We start from the raw sequence: 14,131 nt of genomic DNA, 5'->3' as shown, positions 1-14,131 counted from the left end.
GTTACTTTGTTATTAGATGGCGAATTAGAACAAATAAAAATGTTTTTCCAATCCAATATCTTGTTTTTGGTGTTTTTTCAGAGGGTTGGAACGAATTAATTTGTTTATAGTTCATTTCTATGGGAAGCGTTCATTTGAGTTAAGAGTAAATTGACATACGAGCTCAGTCACGGAATGCATTAAGCTCGTATCTTGAGGTACCACTGTAGGTGTTAATAACTAATAAATAATAAATTAATAATTCAAAAAATGAGTGTATTGTGTGCACACCTAATTTCTTCAATAGCTCCCATTATAAATGTAAATATTTGTACTTTAAATCTGTATTTATTAAATAAAGTGGCAGGCCGTGCATTTCACACCTAATTCTTCAGTAGTGCTATGTCTGAATCAATCCAACCCTCAATAACTATTTCATGGCTAGAAAAACCTTTACTGACGCTACAGCTGTGACACATAAAAAAGCATCAATAATAACTTCATAAAATTGAAATATTTAGGAATTTAGCCACATTTTCCCCAACAAAAATCCTTTATTTGTACACAACATCCATCCTCCTTTCTTTCCTCAAGAAGATTTCAATTACTCTGTCATATAGATTATCTGTGCGTTTCATATCAGTCAAGAAGTTCTTTTCTATTGCCATCAGAGCTAATGCTGAAAGTCGAGCCTGTCCTGTCGTATTTCTGGCATAAGTTTTTATTCGATTTAGGACTGAAAATGTCAGTTCGAAAGAAGCAGTGGATACGGGGATGGTCACCGCCAAACACACAAATGTGTACAGCTGCCCCATGCTCTCACTCAGATTTTTCTGCTGAAGGAAGTCACGGAGATCAGTGGGAGATTTTCCTGCAAAATCATCCATGGCATACATTACAGTCAGTTCTGTTCTTAGCCGAGGCAGATAGAAAAGTGTTCCGTGGCTCTGCGTTAAGCTGGAGAAGGCTGCATGTGGGAAAGTTTTCTGGGATTCCCGAAACATCTGCGAGTCGAAGAGGGAGACAAACACCAGTCTTTCGTGGTCTTGAAATCTGGTCCGCGTCTGGCAAATAATATTGTCCAGAATCCGGTCATGGAGTTGGTGGTAGTGCGCGCGAGAATCTTGCGCTTGACCTCTTCGTGCGCTTAGAGCACCTGCACTGAGTTTGGTGGCCTCATAGATGTCCTCATTTCGGCTCCTCTCGCGTTCAACTGTGTCACAAAACTCCTTTACTCTTCCAAGACAAAACTGTACATCCAGTTTGTTGTTCTGTAGTATTGAAAAAAGCACGTCTGAATGCTCAAAAATGCCATTAGATGTGTGAAGCAAACAACAAAATTCAAAATCATCCAGATGTGCTTTATATTCATCAGCACACCGCACAGACTACTCGTCGTACTCGTCATGATGCGCCAGGATGTGATGAAACAGTTTCTTTAGAGCAGCTCTCTTCTCAAATATTGTATTGACCACTCTGGATGTGTACTGCCACGTTGTGCCACACGAGGCAGACGCCGCTGGCAGATTTCTTCTAGCAGCTGTGTGCGTCGAAAATGCAGCAAAGCCATTAAGGTGAGCAAAAAATATCCTGCTTATATTCTTGATATATTCTTTAAGCTTTGAGGCCCCCTGAGTCAGTGCTAAATTGAGCCGATGTGCATAGCAGTGTAGGAATAAAGCTATTGGTGCTCTCTCCTTAACTTTAGCCTGCACCCCATTTAATCCAGAAGACATGACCGCTGCACCGTCATAACACTGTGCCACAACTTTACTCAGACATTCATTTTCCACCAAAAATTGAATGATAAGACCTGCAATGTCATCGGCTCACTGGTAACATTTTCAAATCTAACAAACCGCTCCTTGACACCTTTGCCCGTGACATAACGCAGAACCAGTGCGAGCTGTGCTGCATTACTCACATCTGTCATCTCATCCACGATTACAAAGACAAACAGTACTTTTTTTAAATTTCCCTTCTGATCTCTTCCTCCGTCACTTCAGCAATAGCAGTGATCAGGTCGTTTTGTATTTTGTATTTTTGCAGTGCAACCAGGGGGAAAGCAATGAAAGGAAGCTGACAGACAATTTAGAATTATTAAATAAGTATTCACGGACAAAATATAATCAACATCAGTCTGTGTTTCAGATATTTCTTAGGCCAGCAGAGAAGGCCCTGAAGGCCCTGACGGTACACCACTGCCACCCCTGTGTGTCACCCACCTGTTTGCCATGTCTCGTTATCCTGGCTGTGTATTCAAGACTACTTTGGCCATTTCTTCTTGTATCCTATGGCTTTTGGCTCATTTTTTGTTGTTGTTGTAAATTTGGATTCCGGGCTCATATGTTTTCACTTTGCTTTTGGTGTCTTTAATTAATTACTAAAACCCTCTTATAAACCATAGTGATGGGATGATGCTACCTCAAGGAGTGTATTGTCACACTGACTAGACACTAGACACTATGTCGGCACTGTATTGATATATTGATACCGTGCTGGTCACCCAATAGTGACCCCTGCAGTAGTTATAAAATCATTGCAGGTAAAGAAATTCCTTGTTTTTTTATAATGCTAAACGGAGTTGATATTTAAAATATATCAGATTTGAGCTACAATTTTGATCTTTTTTTCCACATTTTTGTTAACTCAACTGTTAAATCATATGAAATATAAGTGATTGGTTTGTTTGGCGCCATACGATCAAAAGGAAACTTCTCAGAACGATCCATAATTACGCAAAAGTCCATCCAAAAGACCCACGACACCTTGACACAGTTTGTTTCCTTTTAAACACTTCGGCCAAACGATACATTTCCTGTATCGGTCACGTGTTTCTTTCTTAAAGCAATGCACGCCCTAATACGGGCTTTCACTCTTGAGCTCTCTGCACAGTGGTGACGCGCCAGTGTCGCTCGTCCCATCATTATCAGCTAAGCCTACTTTAGCTTAGCCTAGCTAGCAGCTATCAAAGGAACAAGTCTTCGGGTCATCGAAGAACTCGGTGGAGCTTCGCGCCGTACTTTAGCTGAGCCTAACTAGTAGCTATCAAAGGAACAAGTCTTCGGGTCGTCGAAGAACTTGATGGAGCTTTGCCCCGTACTCTAGCTTAGCCTAACTAGCAGCTATCAAATAAACACGTCGTCGAAATGCTTGTTTATGCTTTAGCTTAGCTTAGCCTAGCTAGCAGCTATCAAAGGAACAAGTCGTCGAAGAACTCGTTGGAGGTTTTCGGACTACTTTAGCTTAGCTAGCAGCTATCAACGACCATCAGAATTCACACGTGGAAATGTCCGCAAGAACAAAACAGGCAAAGTTCCAGGAGGAACTTTTTAACGTCAAACAGGAGCCTTCACCTCACCAGCACTGGACACTTTGCAATATAATGCACGAGAAAGTTGTTCTTCATAGACTAGAAGGTGGGTTGAGTTTTATTTCCATATATTCCCTCAAAGTTTATGAGAAAATACTTTTAAGCCTTAAAGCAATAGACGTGACACTATTTTACCCTACGTACATTTTCATGAATTTATATTTAAATGTAACCACAATAAAGAATGAGTCAACGCATGTTTATACAGCGGAAAGCAGTAGATTTCTCCTTACTGAATCCTTTTCACAAGCAATTACAGTCGTAACTCTACTAAAGAAATTAATTGGTTCCAGAACTTTTTTCGTAACTTAAAAAAATCGTATGTAGGTGTATTTTATATGTAAATTCTCATTCGTTCCACGGTCCTCACACAACTACCAACTAAAATTTAAAATTGGTCAGTGTGACAAGTGTCACAATTTTGGATGAAAGATGAGGAAACACAAAAATTAGAGAAAATGATAAGGAAATATTTATTAGTGTCTTAAAATAAATAAAGCATAGAAACATGTGCCCTGCTAGTTCCCTCCGCGCCCGTTAATAGGAGACGTAATATCCGTGTTTGTCCGCCAGATGGCGGCAAGAGCCCCTTCTACCAGGGCCGAAAGCCGCCCACTTTGTACTACATTTTAGACTTTTACGTGTACCCTGTGTGTGTGTGTGTATGTGAGAGTGCATGCGTGCGTGCGTGTGTGAAAATGTGCGAAAATATGTGCTGTGCTGCATTTGTTTGGTTTTTAATCACTTAGGGGAATTGCAATCAAATAAGGGGAGCATTTAGCCGATCTGGACAGGTATGTAAGAGAATCTTGAAACATGGATAGTGGTTGTTGTGAGACAGCCAATTGAATTGAATGCATTTATTGTCATTATATGAGATAGAATGAGAGCGATGAAATGAGAGGCCAGTAGAGGTTAGCAATGTTCTAAAGTGAGAATCAATGCATTTGCGAATATATTTTCAAAATAAAATACAGTGGTACCTCGATATATGAGCTTAATTTGTTCCGGGACTGAGCTCGCATGTCGATCTTCTCATAACTCGAACGAATATTTCCCATTGAAATAAACTAAAAACTAATTAATTTGTTCCAACCCTCTGAAAAAACACCAAAAACAGGATATTGGATTGGATTTTTTAAATTGTATTTCTTCTAATCACCATGTATTAACAAAGTAACACATAGTGGTTTAATATTACTAAAATGTGTTTAAAAGAACTAGAATTAGACAGATTTCACGGAGGGTAGAGAGAGGGACATAGAGAGAGGCGGGGGGCGAGCGGGGGAGACTTTTTGCACCGATTAATCGTAATATAACATAAACAAATTTAAATTAACTTGGATTACGATGCAGACACACTCAAAAATAAGTTTAATCTAACCTTACACTTAACTTAATTCTAATTTTGTTTTACTTTTTATACTTTCTCCTGACCGGGTTGGCTGTTTGCCCCGCCTCCAGCCTCACGTTCGCTATCGATGGGCTGTTTGCTGTTGTATTCCCTTCAAAATATTCTGAAAATGATGCACACAAATATCCTCACAATAGGATAACGCACAACCACTTGCCAATGAGAAGTTGTCTTGAATTAGCGATCGCTCCACCAACGGGAGCTAACAGGCTAAGGGGGGAAAACACTGAAAAGATGCAATGTTCCGCCCAGTGCTCGCAGAGACATTACAAAGGGAGTTGCGACAAGAGATATTACAAAGAGGGAGTTGCGAACTAGTGCCCCTGATGTTCTTATGAGCAGCCAGCGAGAAGTAATATAATACTCCTCGTATTAGCGATCGCTCCAGCATTCGCGCTGAGTGAGGGAAAAAATCACTGAAAAAAATGCAACACTCCGCCCAGTGCTTGTAGATATTGGTTATACATGAAAGATATGTGGCAAAAAAGACAGTGTGCTACAATGATAAACAGCCTCTCATGTCTTGGCCACCTGGCTTTCTCGTATTTTTTTTTCGTATCTAGAGATAATTATTTGCTCGAAATTGTACTCGTATCTCAAAATGCTCGTATGTTGGGGTTCTCGTATGTCGAGGTACCACTGTAACTGTAAAGGATATTGGATTGGATTGGATAACTTTATTCAACCCGTATTCGGGAAATTTCATTGTGACCGTAGCAAGAGGGTGAGAATGCAGATACAGTGGTACCTCGACAGACGATCGTAATCCGTTCCGAGACTGCGATTGTATGTCGAGCTTTTCGTAATTCGAGCGAACGTTTCCCATTGAAATGAATTGAAAACAAATTAATTTGTTCCAACCCTCTGAAAAAACACCAAAAACAGGATATTGGATTGGAAAAAATGTTTCATTTCTTCTAATTCGCCATATATTGACAAAGTAATAAAAAAACAAGTGGTTTAATAGTAATAAAATGTGTTTAATAGAAGTAAAATTAGACGCATTTCGCGGAGGGGAGACACAGCGGCATACGCGGAGGGGGGGTTCAGGGGGCTTTATCCACGGCACTCGTAAACGAACAAACAAATCTAAATTAACTTGGATAACTATATACAGACAGACACTCAACGTTTAATGTAACTTCCCACAAAACTGAATTCTAATTTTGTTTTAATCTTTTTTTACCTTAGTTCAACGGGTTGACACCACCCGGACGGTCCGCCGAAGTCTTCAAAACGAACGCATCAAGAGTTGTCTGTTTTTGCCTCCCCTTCAAAATTTTTCGAGAATGATGCGCACAAATGTCATCACAATACGCGTAATACAAGCCTTAGAATTAGCGCGCCACATAACTTGTAGGTTTTCTTTCCTTATGTTGTGTCTCTTGAAAGCACGTAGGTTCTCCGCATTGTACACCAGCAGCGGCTTAATTTTACAGTCACCGCTGGCATTGGCACACAAAGCTAGAATTAAGCGGTCCTTCATAGGTTTATGCCCCAGTAATACCTTTTCCTCTGCCACGATGAATGTCCACCTGGGCATCTTTTTCCAAAAAGACCAGTTTTGTCGCAGTAGAACACTTGCTGGGGGATGTAACTTTCGTGGGTAATAATCGAGGCAAATGTCTTGATAAATTCGACCGCAGCTTTCGAATTGGAACTTCCCGCTTCCCCGTGTCTGATTACCGAGTGTATTCCAGATCTTTTTTAAAAATTTTCGAACCAGCCATGACTCGCTTTAAAGGTTTCTGAAGTTGTGAAGGCACTCCTTTCGTTGTTATCAAATCCATGTAAATTCCGCTGGCTTTTTCACATATGGTTGACTCGGGCACGCTATCTCCTGCTAACTGTTTTTATTTTATCCACAATAAAAGAAGGCTCTCCATCTCGTCGTGAATGTCACTGTGCCGGTGGGAAATTATAGTTAGTTCTTTGGAAGGCCTCTTCTCCTTAATTGCGCCCTTCTGCTTAAGGATGGTGGATATGGTTGACGGATTCCTCTCGTAGCAAGCTCAGTAGCACGTACCCCACTCTCATATTTTTCAATTATTTTGTGTTTCATGTCGATTGTCAACGGTCGCATTTTCTTTGCAAAACTCAGGCTGATCCATAGTAGTTGTTTACTTTATATGTAAATATAGACCAACGTGGGGGAAAAAACGGGTTGGGAAATACAAAGTCCGTCCAGTGCTCGTAGATATATTTTATACACGAAAGAGATGCAAAAAAGACGGTGCCATGGCCACCTGGCTTTGTCGCATCTCGAAATTTTGATCGCATCTTGGGCGAATTATTCGATCGAAATTTTCGTCGTACCATGAGCATTTCGTACCACGAGGTGATTGTAAGTCGAGGTACCACTGTACAGGAAAAGCATAGTTTCAAGTTAGACAATACAGTCGCAAAGGCCGCAGAACAACAAAGCAAAAAGCACAAAGTTCAAAGCAAAGTATATGGGATCATTAAGAATCACCAAATCAAATCATTAAGACAGAAAAGCAGCAAAAACACAAAACGAGCAAGAGCGGAAGTAGCTACCTCCACCGGCTGCCAATTGAGCGGCGCCATCTTGGTTGCGGTAGCAAAAACGGATACAGACTCAAGAAAAAGACGTTGTGAGTTGGATAAAACTGGAACCACACACAGGAACTCTTCCACAAGATGGGGAACTTCTGCAGACTGTGTCAGAGGTAGAGAAAATGCAGAGTCACTCTTCCAAGCTTATCTGCACAGTTCCTCAGTAGTCTGGAGCTGAAGAATTAACAGTAGCAGAGTAGAACCCCTCGACTCCGTTTCTGGCCTGGTAAGCGTCGAGAGCTCTTCCATCTTATCCCATGATGGAATGGTTGGTCTGAAACTTCGCTTCTTCTCCCGGCACTTTTTTCCAGCTCCGAATTTCCAGCGGCATTTGGGTGTTGCTCCTACAGCTGCGTATTGTAACAGCTAGTCCCATGTGTATGACAGCGTAGGCATGGCTGAATGGTTCCAAAAAAGTAGCAGAAAGAAACCAGGCTAACAGAACAAGGAAAGTTGTAAAAACATTAAAGTTAAAAGTATAAAGTACAAAGTAAAGTAAAAAGGAATGTATTAAGAAATATTAAAAAACAAATAAGAGTGGACAGAGCTACTGCCACTGGCTCCCGTGTGACGGCGCCATCTTGGGGAAAAAAGATATGCATTTATTTTTTAGGGGATTTCGTAACTTTCATATCTTGAGTCACTCATTGCATATAAAAAAATCGTAACCTGAAAATTTCGTACCTAGAGGCTTTCGTAAATAGAGGTACGACTGTATATTTTTCTAGATGACGCAAAGCGCAAGCATCCCCCAGAGGCGTTGAAGAGTCATTCCTGCTACTCTCCCTCCATTTTTGGCTGAATGCTAGTGTCATAACACTTACTCACATGCACTAAATTGAAAATTCAAAAAAATAGAGATGCAAATGCACTAAGCAACAACGAGAGGAGCGTTTAAACAAAGGTATTGAGCCGGTGGGCCATTCATATTCATTCATCCATTCATCTTCCATACCGCCCACACTCGACAGGGTTGCGGGGGTTGCTGGAGCCTAACCCAGCTGTCTTCGGGCGAAAGGCAGACAGGTCGCCAGTCATTGGCAGGGCACTCAGAGAAACAAACGACCATCCGCACTCCCAATCATACCGCCACCAGCGGGAACTGTGCCTGCCCGCACCGAAGTCAGGCGAGTGAACCTCTACAACACGAGGCAGCTCAGTACTTCATATTTAATGCTAAAATTCAAATGCAAATTATAAATAAATAGAATATAATCTCTTTTAACCTTTTTTTTGAAAAAACAAAAAAACATTTTAAATTTAAAAATTCTAATATTTAGTTTTAATCAGAATAATTAAAAAATCAAAAAATGTAAAGATAAGCAATTGAAATAATTTTCTGTTTTCAAATTAATTCAAATCATATTTATCTTTTTATATGAGAACCCCAAAAAGGAAATATTAAATATTTTCTTCAAAAAAACATTAAAAAAAAAAATCTACCACTTTTTAAAATCCAAACAATCATTCATTCATTTTCTGAACCCCTTTATCCTCACTAGGGTTGTGGGGGTTGCTGGAGGCTATCCCAGCTGCCTTCTGGCCAGAGGCGGGTGACACCCTGAATCGGTGGCCATCTGATCGCAGGGCACGCAGAGACGGACAACCATTCACACTCACACTGATACCGAGGGGCAATTTAGAGTGTCCAATCAGCCTACTTGTATGTGAATGTCATTAATCCCCAAAATAATAATGGACCAGCTACTGATTAAAATATCATGGCGTTTAATGCCTCACCTTTGGTGAAAGCATTGGAACTAAATTAAAATCTAAAGTATACAAGAGATTGTTTACAATTTAGAGCAGTGGTCACCAAACTACGGCCCGCGGGCCGGATACGGCCCATCAGCACATTTGGCCCGGCCCTCTGAACAATACCAGAGACGCTATCTGATTTTTTTTCCTATTTGGCCTTGAAGACTGGGACGTTTTAATCTTATGTTTGGTTCATTGCACCCCCGCTGAGCCCACAAATCATCCCAGTGAAGCGGGGCTTCGCATTGCTTCTTTGGTGACATGCGCAGGGAGAGTGTTTCCCTATGATGCACATGGGCACGTCCACCGGTGCATGCGCGAGCACAGTGTTACCGAGACATCTGGACGATCAGAGGTGAGGGCGGAGCCCTGGGACCATCGCGGACTATTCAAGCATATAAAAACTGCAACCTGTTTGAGAATTGTTCTTTTTGACCCAGAGCTGTGGAGGGGAGCAACTCTGAATTGGATTTATATATTAGGAATAAATATCTTCTATGAAGAACCCAGAGAGTTATTTAGTTATTTATTTCATAAATAGTTATTTATTTCCTGTTTTTTTCTGTGAAGAACTCAGAGAGGGTTATTTAGTTATTATTTATTTCATTAAGTGTTATTTGTTTCCTGACTTTTTGTCTGTAAAGAACCTGGAAAGGGTTATTTGGTTATGTGTGGCTTTCTGGAAAACAATGAAAAAAAATTAAGCTCCCCTACGATCGTCACACCTTTTCTGTTACAAACTGACACCGGCCCCCCATCAGAGAAGGGAAATGTTATGTGGCCCTCACAGGAAAAAGTTTGGGGACCCCTGATTTAGAGGTTCAAAAAAGAATCGGGAAAATTTTAAGGGCCTATGATCACCTGTGAAGATACTTTACTGATCGATAGTCCCTTACTATGAAAAATGCACCCATAAACAGTTTTAAACTAATTTGGCTGTTGACAAGAATACTAAAAGAGTAAGTACTGCATGGTGATGTAATAAATGTATTGCGCTCTCTTCCGTTCAGTTTCATTTCTGTGAACAAGAAATTCAGACATTTTAATTGGAAAATGGTTCATATTTGTTGTGTTGAAAATTCCTTCAGCGTATCTAATGCCGATGTAAGTGATTGTAAATTTCCAGTCTTGCCGAAAGGACTTCAGGTTAGAGAGAAAGTCCATTAAATATATCATTCATTTTCGTGCCTTTGCAGGTTTCGGAAGATATCTTGGTCCTGATGGGCAGGGGACTGTTGGCTTTAAAGAAGAAGTTGAGCGCCCCCAAATTAAAGGGGAGGAGCCAGAGTTGCCTCAACAAAAATTGAGAGACGGGCAACTTCCAATCAAAAAGGAGGAAGATGATTTCACCTGGTCACCTGGTGAGTGCGTGAAGAGGGAAGATGATCTGGGCGTGGCCAGTGGACAGGTAGAGCCTCCAAACACCACATGGCGCCTAATTAAAGAGGAGGAGCCAGAGTTCCCTCAACACCAAACGAGAGAAGAGCAGCCTCCAATCAAAAAAATGGAGCAAGATGTTACCGGGTCAACTGGTGAGCGTTGCAAGAGGCTCTGGGAGGATGATCTGGGCGAGGCCAGCGGAGTAGCGGAGCCTCCGCACAGCAGCAGCTCAACAGAAGGATGGCGAGCAGACAATTCCATCGCTCCTCTATCAGATGGTGGCGACTTGCTTTATGACAATGATGACGATGAAAGTCTTAAGAAAAATCCCAGTGATGACCAACTCTGCAAATGCTCTCAGTGTGGGAAAACTTTTGGGAAGAAGTGTACTTTGAATACACATATGAGGAGCCACACTGGAGAAAAACCATTTTCGTGCTCAGTTTGTGGTCAAGCCTTTTCTCAAAAGCACCACTTAAAAACCCACAAAAGAACCCACACTGGCGAAAAACCATTTTTGTGCTCATTTTGTGGCCGAGGTTTCGCAGAAAAAAAATCTTTCAAAATACACACAAGAACCCACACTGGTGAAAAACCATTTTCCTGCTCAATTTGTGGTCAGGCATTCACACAAAAGGGAAATTTAAAAACCCACACTAGAACCCACACAGGTGAAAAACCCTTTTCCTGCTCAATTTGTGGTCAAACATTCACACACAAGGAAAGCTTAAACATCCACAAAAGAACCCACTCTGGTGAAAAACCATTTTCCTGCTCTGTTTGTGGTCAAACATTTACACAAAGGGGGAGCTTAAAAGTCCACACAAGAACCCACACTGGTGAAAAACCATTTTCATGCTCAGTTTGTGGTCAAACATTTACATGGGAGGGAAGCTTAAAAATCCACACAAGAACCCACACTGGTGAAAAACCATTTTCGTGTTCAGTTTGTGGTCAAACATTCACAGAGAAGGGGAGTTTAAAAATACACACAAGAACCCACACTGGTGAAAAACCATTTTCGTGCTCATTTTGTGGTCAAACATTCACACACAGGGAAAGCTTAAAAACCCACACAAGAACTCACACTGGTGAAAAACCATTTTCCTGCTCAATTTGTGGTCAAACATTCAAACACAAGGAAAGCTTAAAAACCCACACAAGAACCCACACTGGTGAAAAACCATTTTCGTGCTCGGTTTGTGGTCAAACATTTACACGGAAGGGAAACTTAAAAGTCCACACAAGAACCCACACTGGTGAAAAACCATTTTTGTGCTCAGTTTGTGGTCGAGCCTTTTCTCATCAGCAAAATTTAAAAACCCACATAAGAACCCACACTGGTGAAAAACCGTTTTCGTGCATGATTTGTGGTAAAGCTTTCTCTCTAAAGCACCAGTTAAAAGGGCACACGAGAACACACATTGGTTAGAACAACTTTTTCCTGCGCAGTTAAGTTCAAACATTTTCATACAAAGGAACTTTAAACGAAGACTTAACAACCCGCACTGGAGAAAAGCCTTTTATTTGCTCAATTTGTGGTCCGACATTCCGTCAAACATCCTTTTCCTGCTCAGTTTGTTGCTAAGGATTTATTTAAAAGACTTAAAAGACACAAATCTGGGGCAGAGGGATATGTTGAATCTATCAATTGACAAAAATGATGAATTCCTCAAGTGTCGTTTTTGGACACGTTGATAAAATTAGTCTGCTGCAAATTTGGCTCTGTTCGAATAAGAGAGAAAAGCACAAGTTGAAAGTTTTATTTGATTTGATTTGATCTTTTCAGAATTTTCAATTAGCTTTGTAAGTTACATCCATTTCATTTTCTTCTTCTTTTGAACTTAATCAGAACTGACTTTGGATTCATTTTGTAGTTGTATTCCACTTTTATATTTATCCAAACTGATTTGATTTGTATCTAAATAGACCTGGCAATTGGTATATGCAGCCAAATATGAATTGTTTTCTATTTTAATGTTGAACAGACAACACTCAATATTTCTATGTATAATAATTAGTGAAAAAAACTATTGATTAATTTTAAACTTGTGATTGTCCATTTGTTTCACCTGTAGTCGCCTCCCCTGTGTGTCACACACCTTTTTTCCATGTCTCATTAACCCATGTCTGTGGATTTAAGGTCCCTTTGTCCGGTAATTTCTTGTGTCCTTCAGTGGCTTTTGGTTCATTTTTCTTTTTGTAATTTTGGATTTTGGGTTCGTGTTTTCACTTTGGTTTTGGTGTCTTTAATTAACCCCTAACCCATATTGGCACCCGACTAGTCATGGGTTGGTGAGGCATCACTTATAGCAGGGGTGGCCAAATTTGGTCCTCGAGAGCCCCTATCTGGTCTGTTTTCTATATCTCCCTCCACCAATAAACCTGAATAAAATAATCCTGATCGGTATCAACCTTCTGGACAGCTTGCTGATGAGTTGATCATTTGATTCGGGTGTGGTAGAGGAGGGAGATACGGAAAACAGACTGGATAGGGGCTCTCGAGGACCGGACTTGGCCACCCCTGACTTATAGTTTCGACAGTGACACACTGCTTTGCTTATTACTGACACTTGGTGGACTTGAAAAATCCCTACAGGAAACACAGTTAACAGACTCAACTGACACAAATTGGATGCAGTATTGGATCTAATACACTGGTTCTTAACCTTGTGGGAGCTACCGAACAACACCAGTTTCATATGCGCATTCACTGAATATTTTTATTTTTTTCAAATTTAAGATATATAAATTCCTTGCAGCACTGATTGGTCAAGCAATGTCACGTGATCATCTGCAGCCAGTGATGGTCAAGCGGGGCATGTTATTATGAATAGACATGATGAGTCAGTGTGTCTTGACCTCCGCGGCAGAGGCTCCATCAAATCCCTGTGACCTACTCACCGAACCCCTAGGGGTCAATCGAACCCAGTTTAAGAACTACTGATTAATACAATCATTTTCGTCTTTGCATTCACATTTACTTGCTCCGTATATGTCATGTAATTTGAATTGCTCTTTGATATTTAAGACATGGTTGATAAATTAAGAGAAAATCTATCAATGTCAAAACCCAAGTGAAAGTGCTGTGAATTACAATAACAATGGATTTATTTAAAGATTTTTAAAGGTCAGATTAGATGAGGTGAGTTTCTCCCAGGTTTTGTAATTTCATTCCTTCCATTTGATCCTGCTTTTAAGAATATGAGCTTGCAAGACAGAGATGATGCTGCTGTGCATAGGAACTGGTCTGCTAAAAAAATGTACGTTTTCCATGGAGGTCCTCCATCTTTTACCGCAATATTCACCAAGATATGAAAGCGTCAATAACTTGATGCTTGCTTTGCAGCTCCATTCTATTGACATGCGCTTCTTTATAGACACAGTTTGACGCACGACTGCCCTGTCGACACAGTTCTGTCATTGGTAACACGACTTTGGATTGGATTCAATGCTTTTATCGTCATTAAAGAAGTATAATGAGATCTAAAGCTTTCACCACGTAGTGCACAAATAACAACAAACAGACAAATGAATAATCAATAAATAAGTAGGCCCAGTGAGATCAGTTGATATTATCTCTCTCATGCTCTCTCGCGCTCGCTCGCTCTGTCTCTCTCTCTCTATCTCTCTCTCTCTATCTCTCTCTC

At 40.6% G+C, this 14,131-nt stretch overlaps 1 protein-coding gene across 1 annotated transcript; it reads left to right on the top strand.

Annotated features, from left to right (window-relative positions):
* The first annotated feature begins 2,843 nt into the window (after positions 1-2,843).
* On the top strand, positions 2,844-13,541 carry LOC144091817 (uncharacterized). Its single transcript, XM_077624468.1, has 2 exons — positions 2,844-3,398; positions 10,298-13,541. Exons 1-2 carry the CDS (start codon positions 3,269-3,271, stop codon positions 11,911-11,913), a joined length of 1,746 nt encoding a protein of 581 aa, XP_077480594.1. The 5' UTR covers positions 2,844-3,268; the 3' UTR covers positions 11,914-13,541.
* The last annotated feature ends 590 nt before the right edge of the window (positions 13,542-14,131 follow it).

The sequence above is a fragment of the Stigmatopora argus genome, chromosome 17 (assembly GCF_051989625.1).
Source record: "Stigmatopora argus isolate UIUO_Sarg chromosome 17, RoL_Sarg_1.0, whole genome shotgun sequence".
Taxonomy (NCBI): domain Eukaryota; kingdom Metazoa; phylum Chordata; class Actinopteri; order Syngnathiformes; family Syngnathidae; genus Stigmatopora; species Stigmatopora argus.
Note: the sequence above shows the minus strand (reverse complement) of the source record. Positions and strands in the feature narration are given on the sequence as shown.

What these genes read in the sequence shown, in the direction of transcription:
- LOC144091817 (XM_077624468.1), top strand. Translation starts at nt 3,269, where the DNA reads ATGTCCGCAAGAACAAAACAGGCAAAGTTCCAGGAGGAACTTTTTAAC. An exon ending in TGTTCTTCATAGACTAGAAG is followed by an intron (nt 3,399 to 10,297) that starts GTGGGTTGAGTT and finishes GTGCCTTTGCAG; the next exon opens with GTTTCGGAAGATATCTTGGT.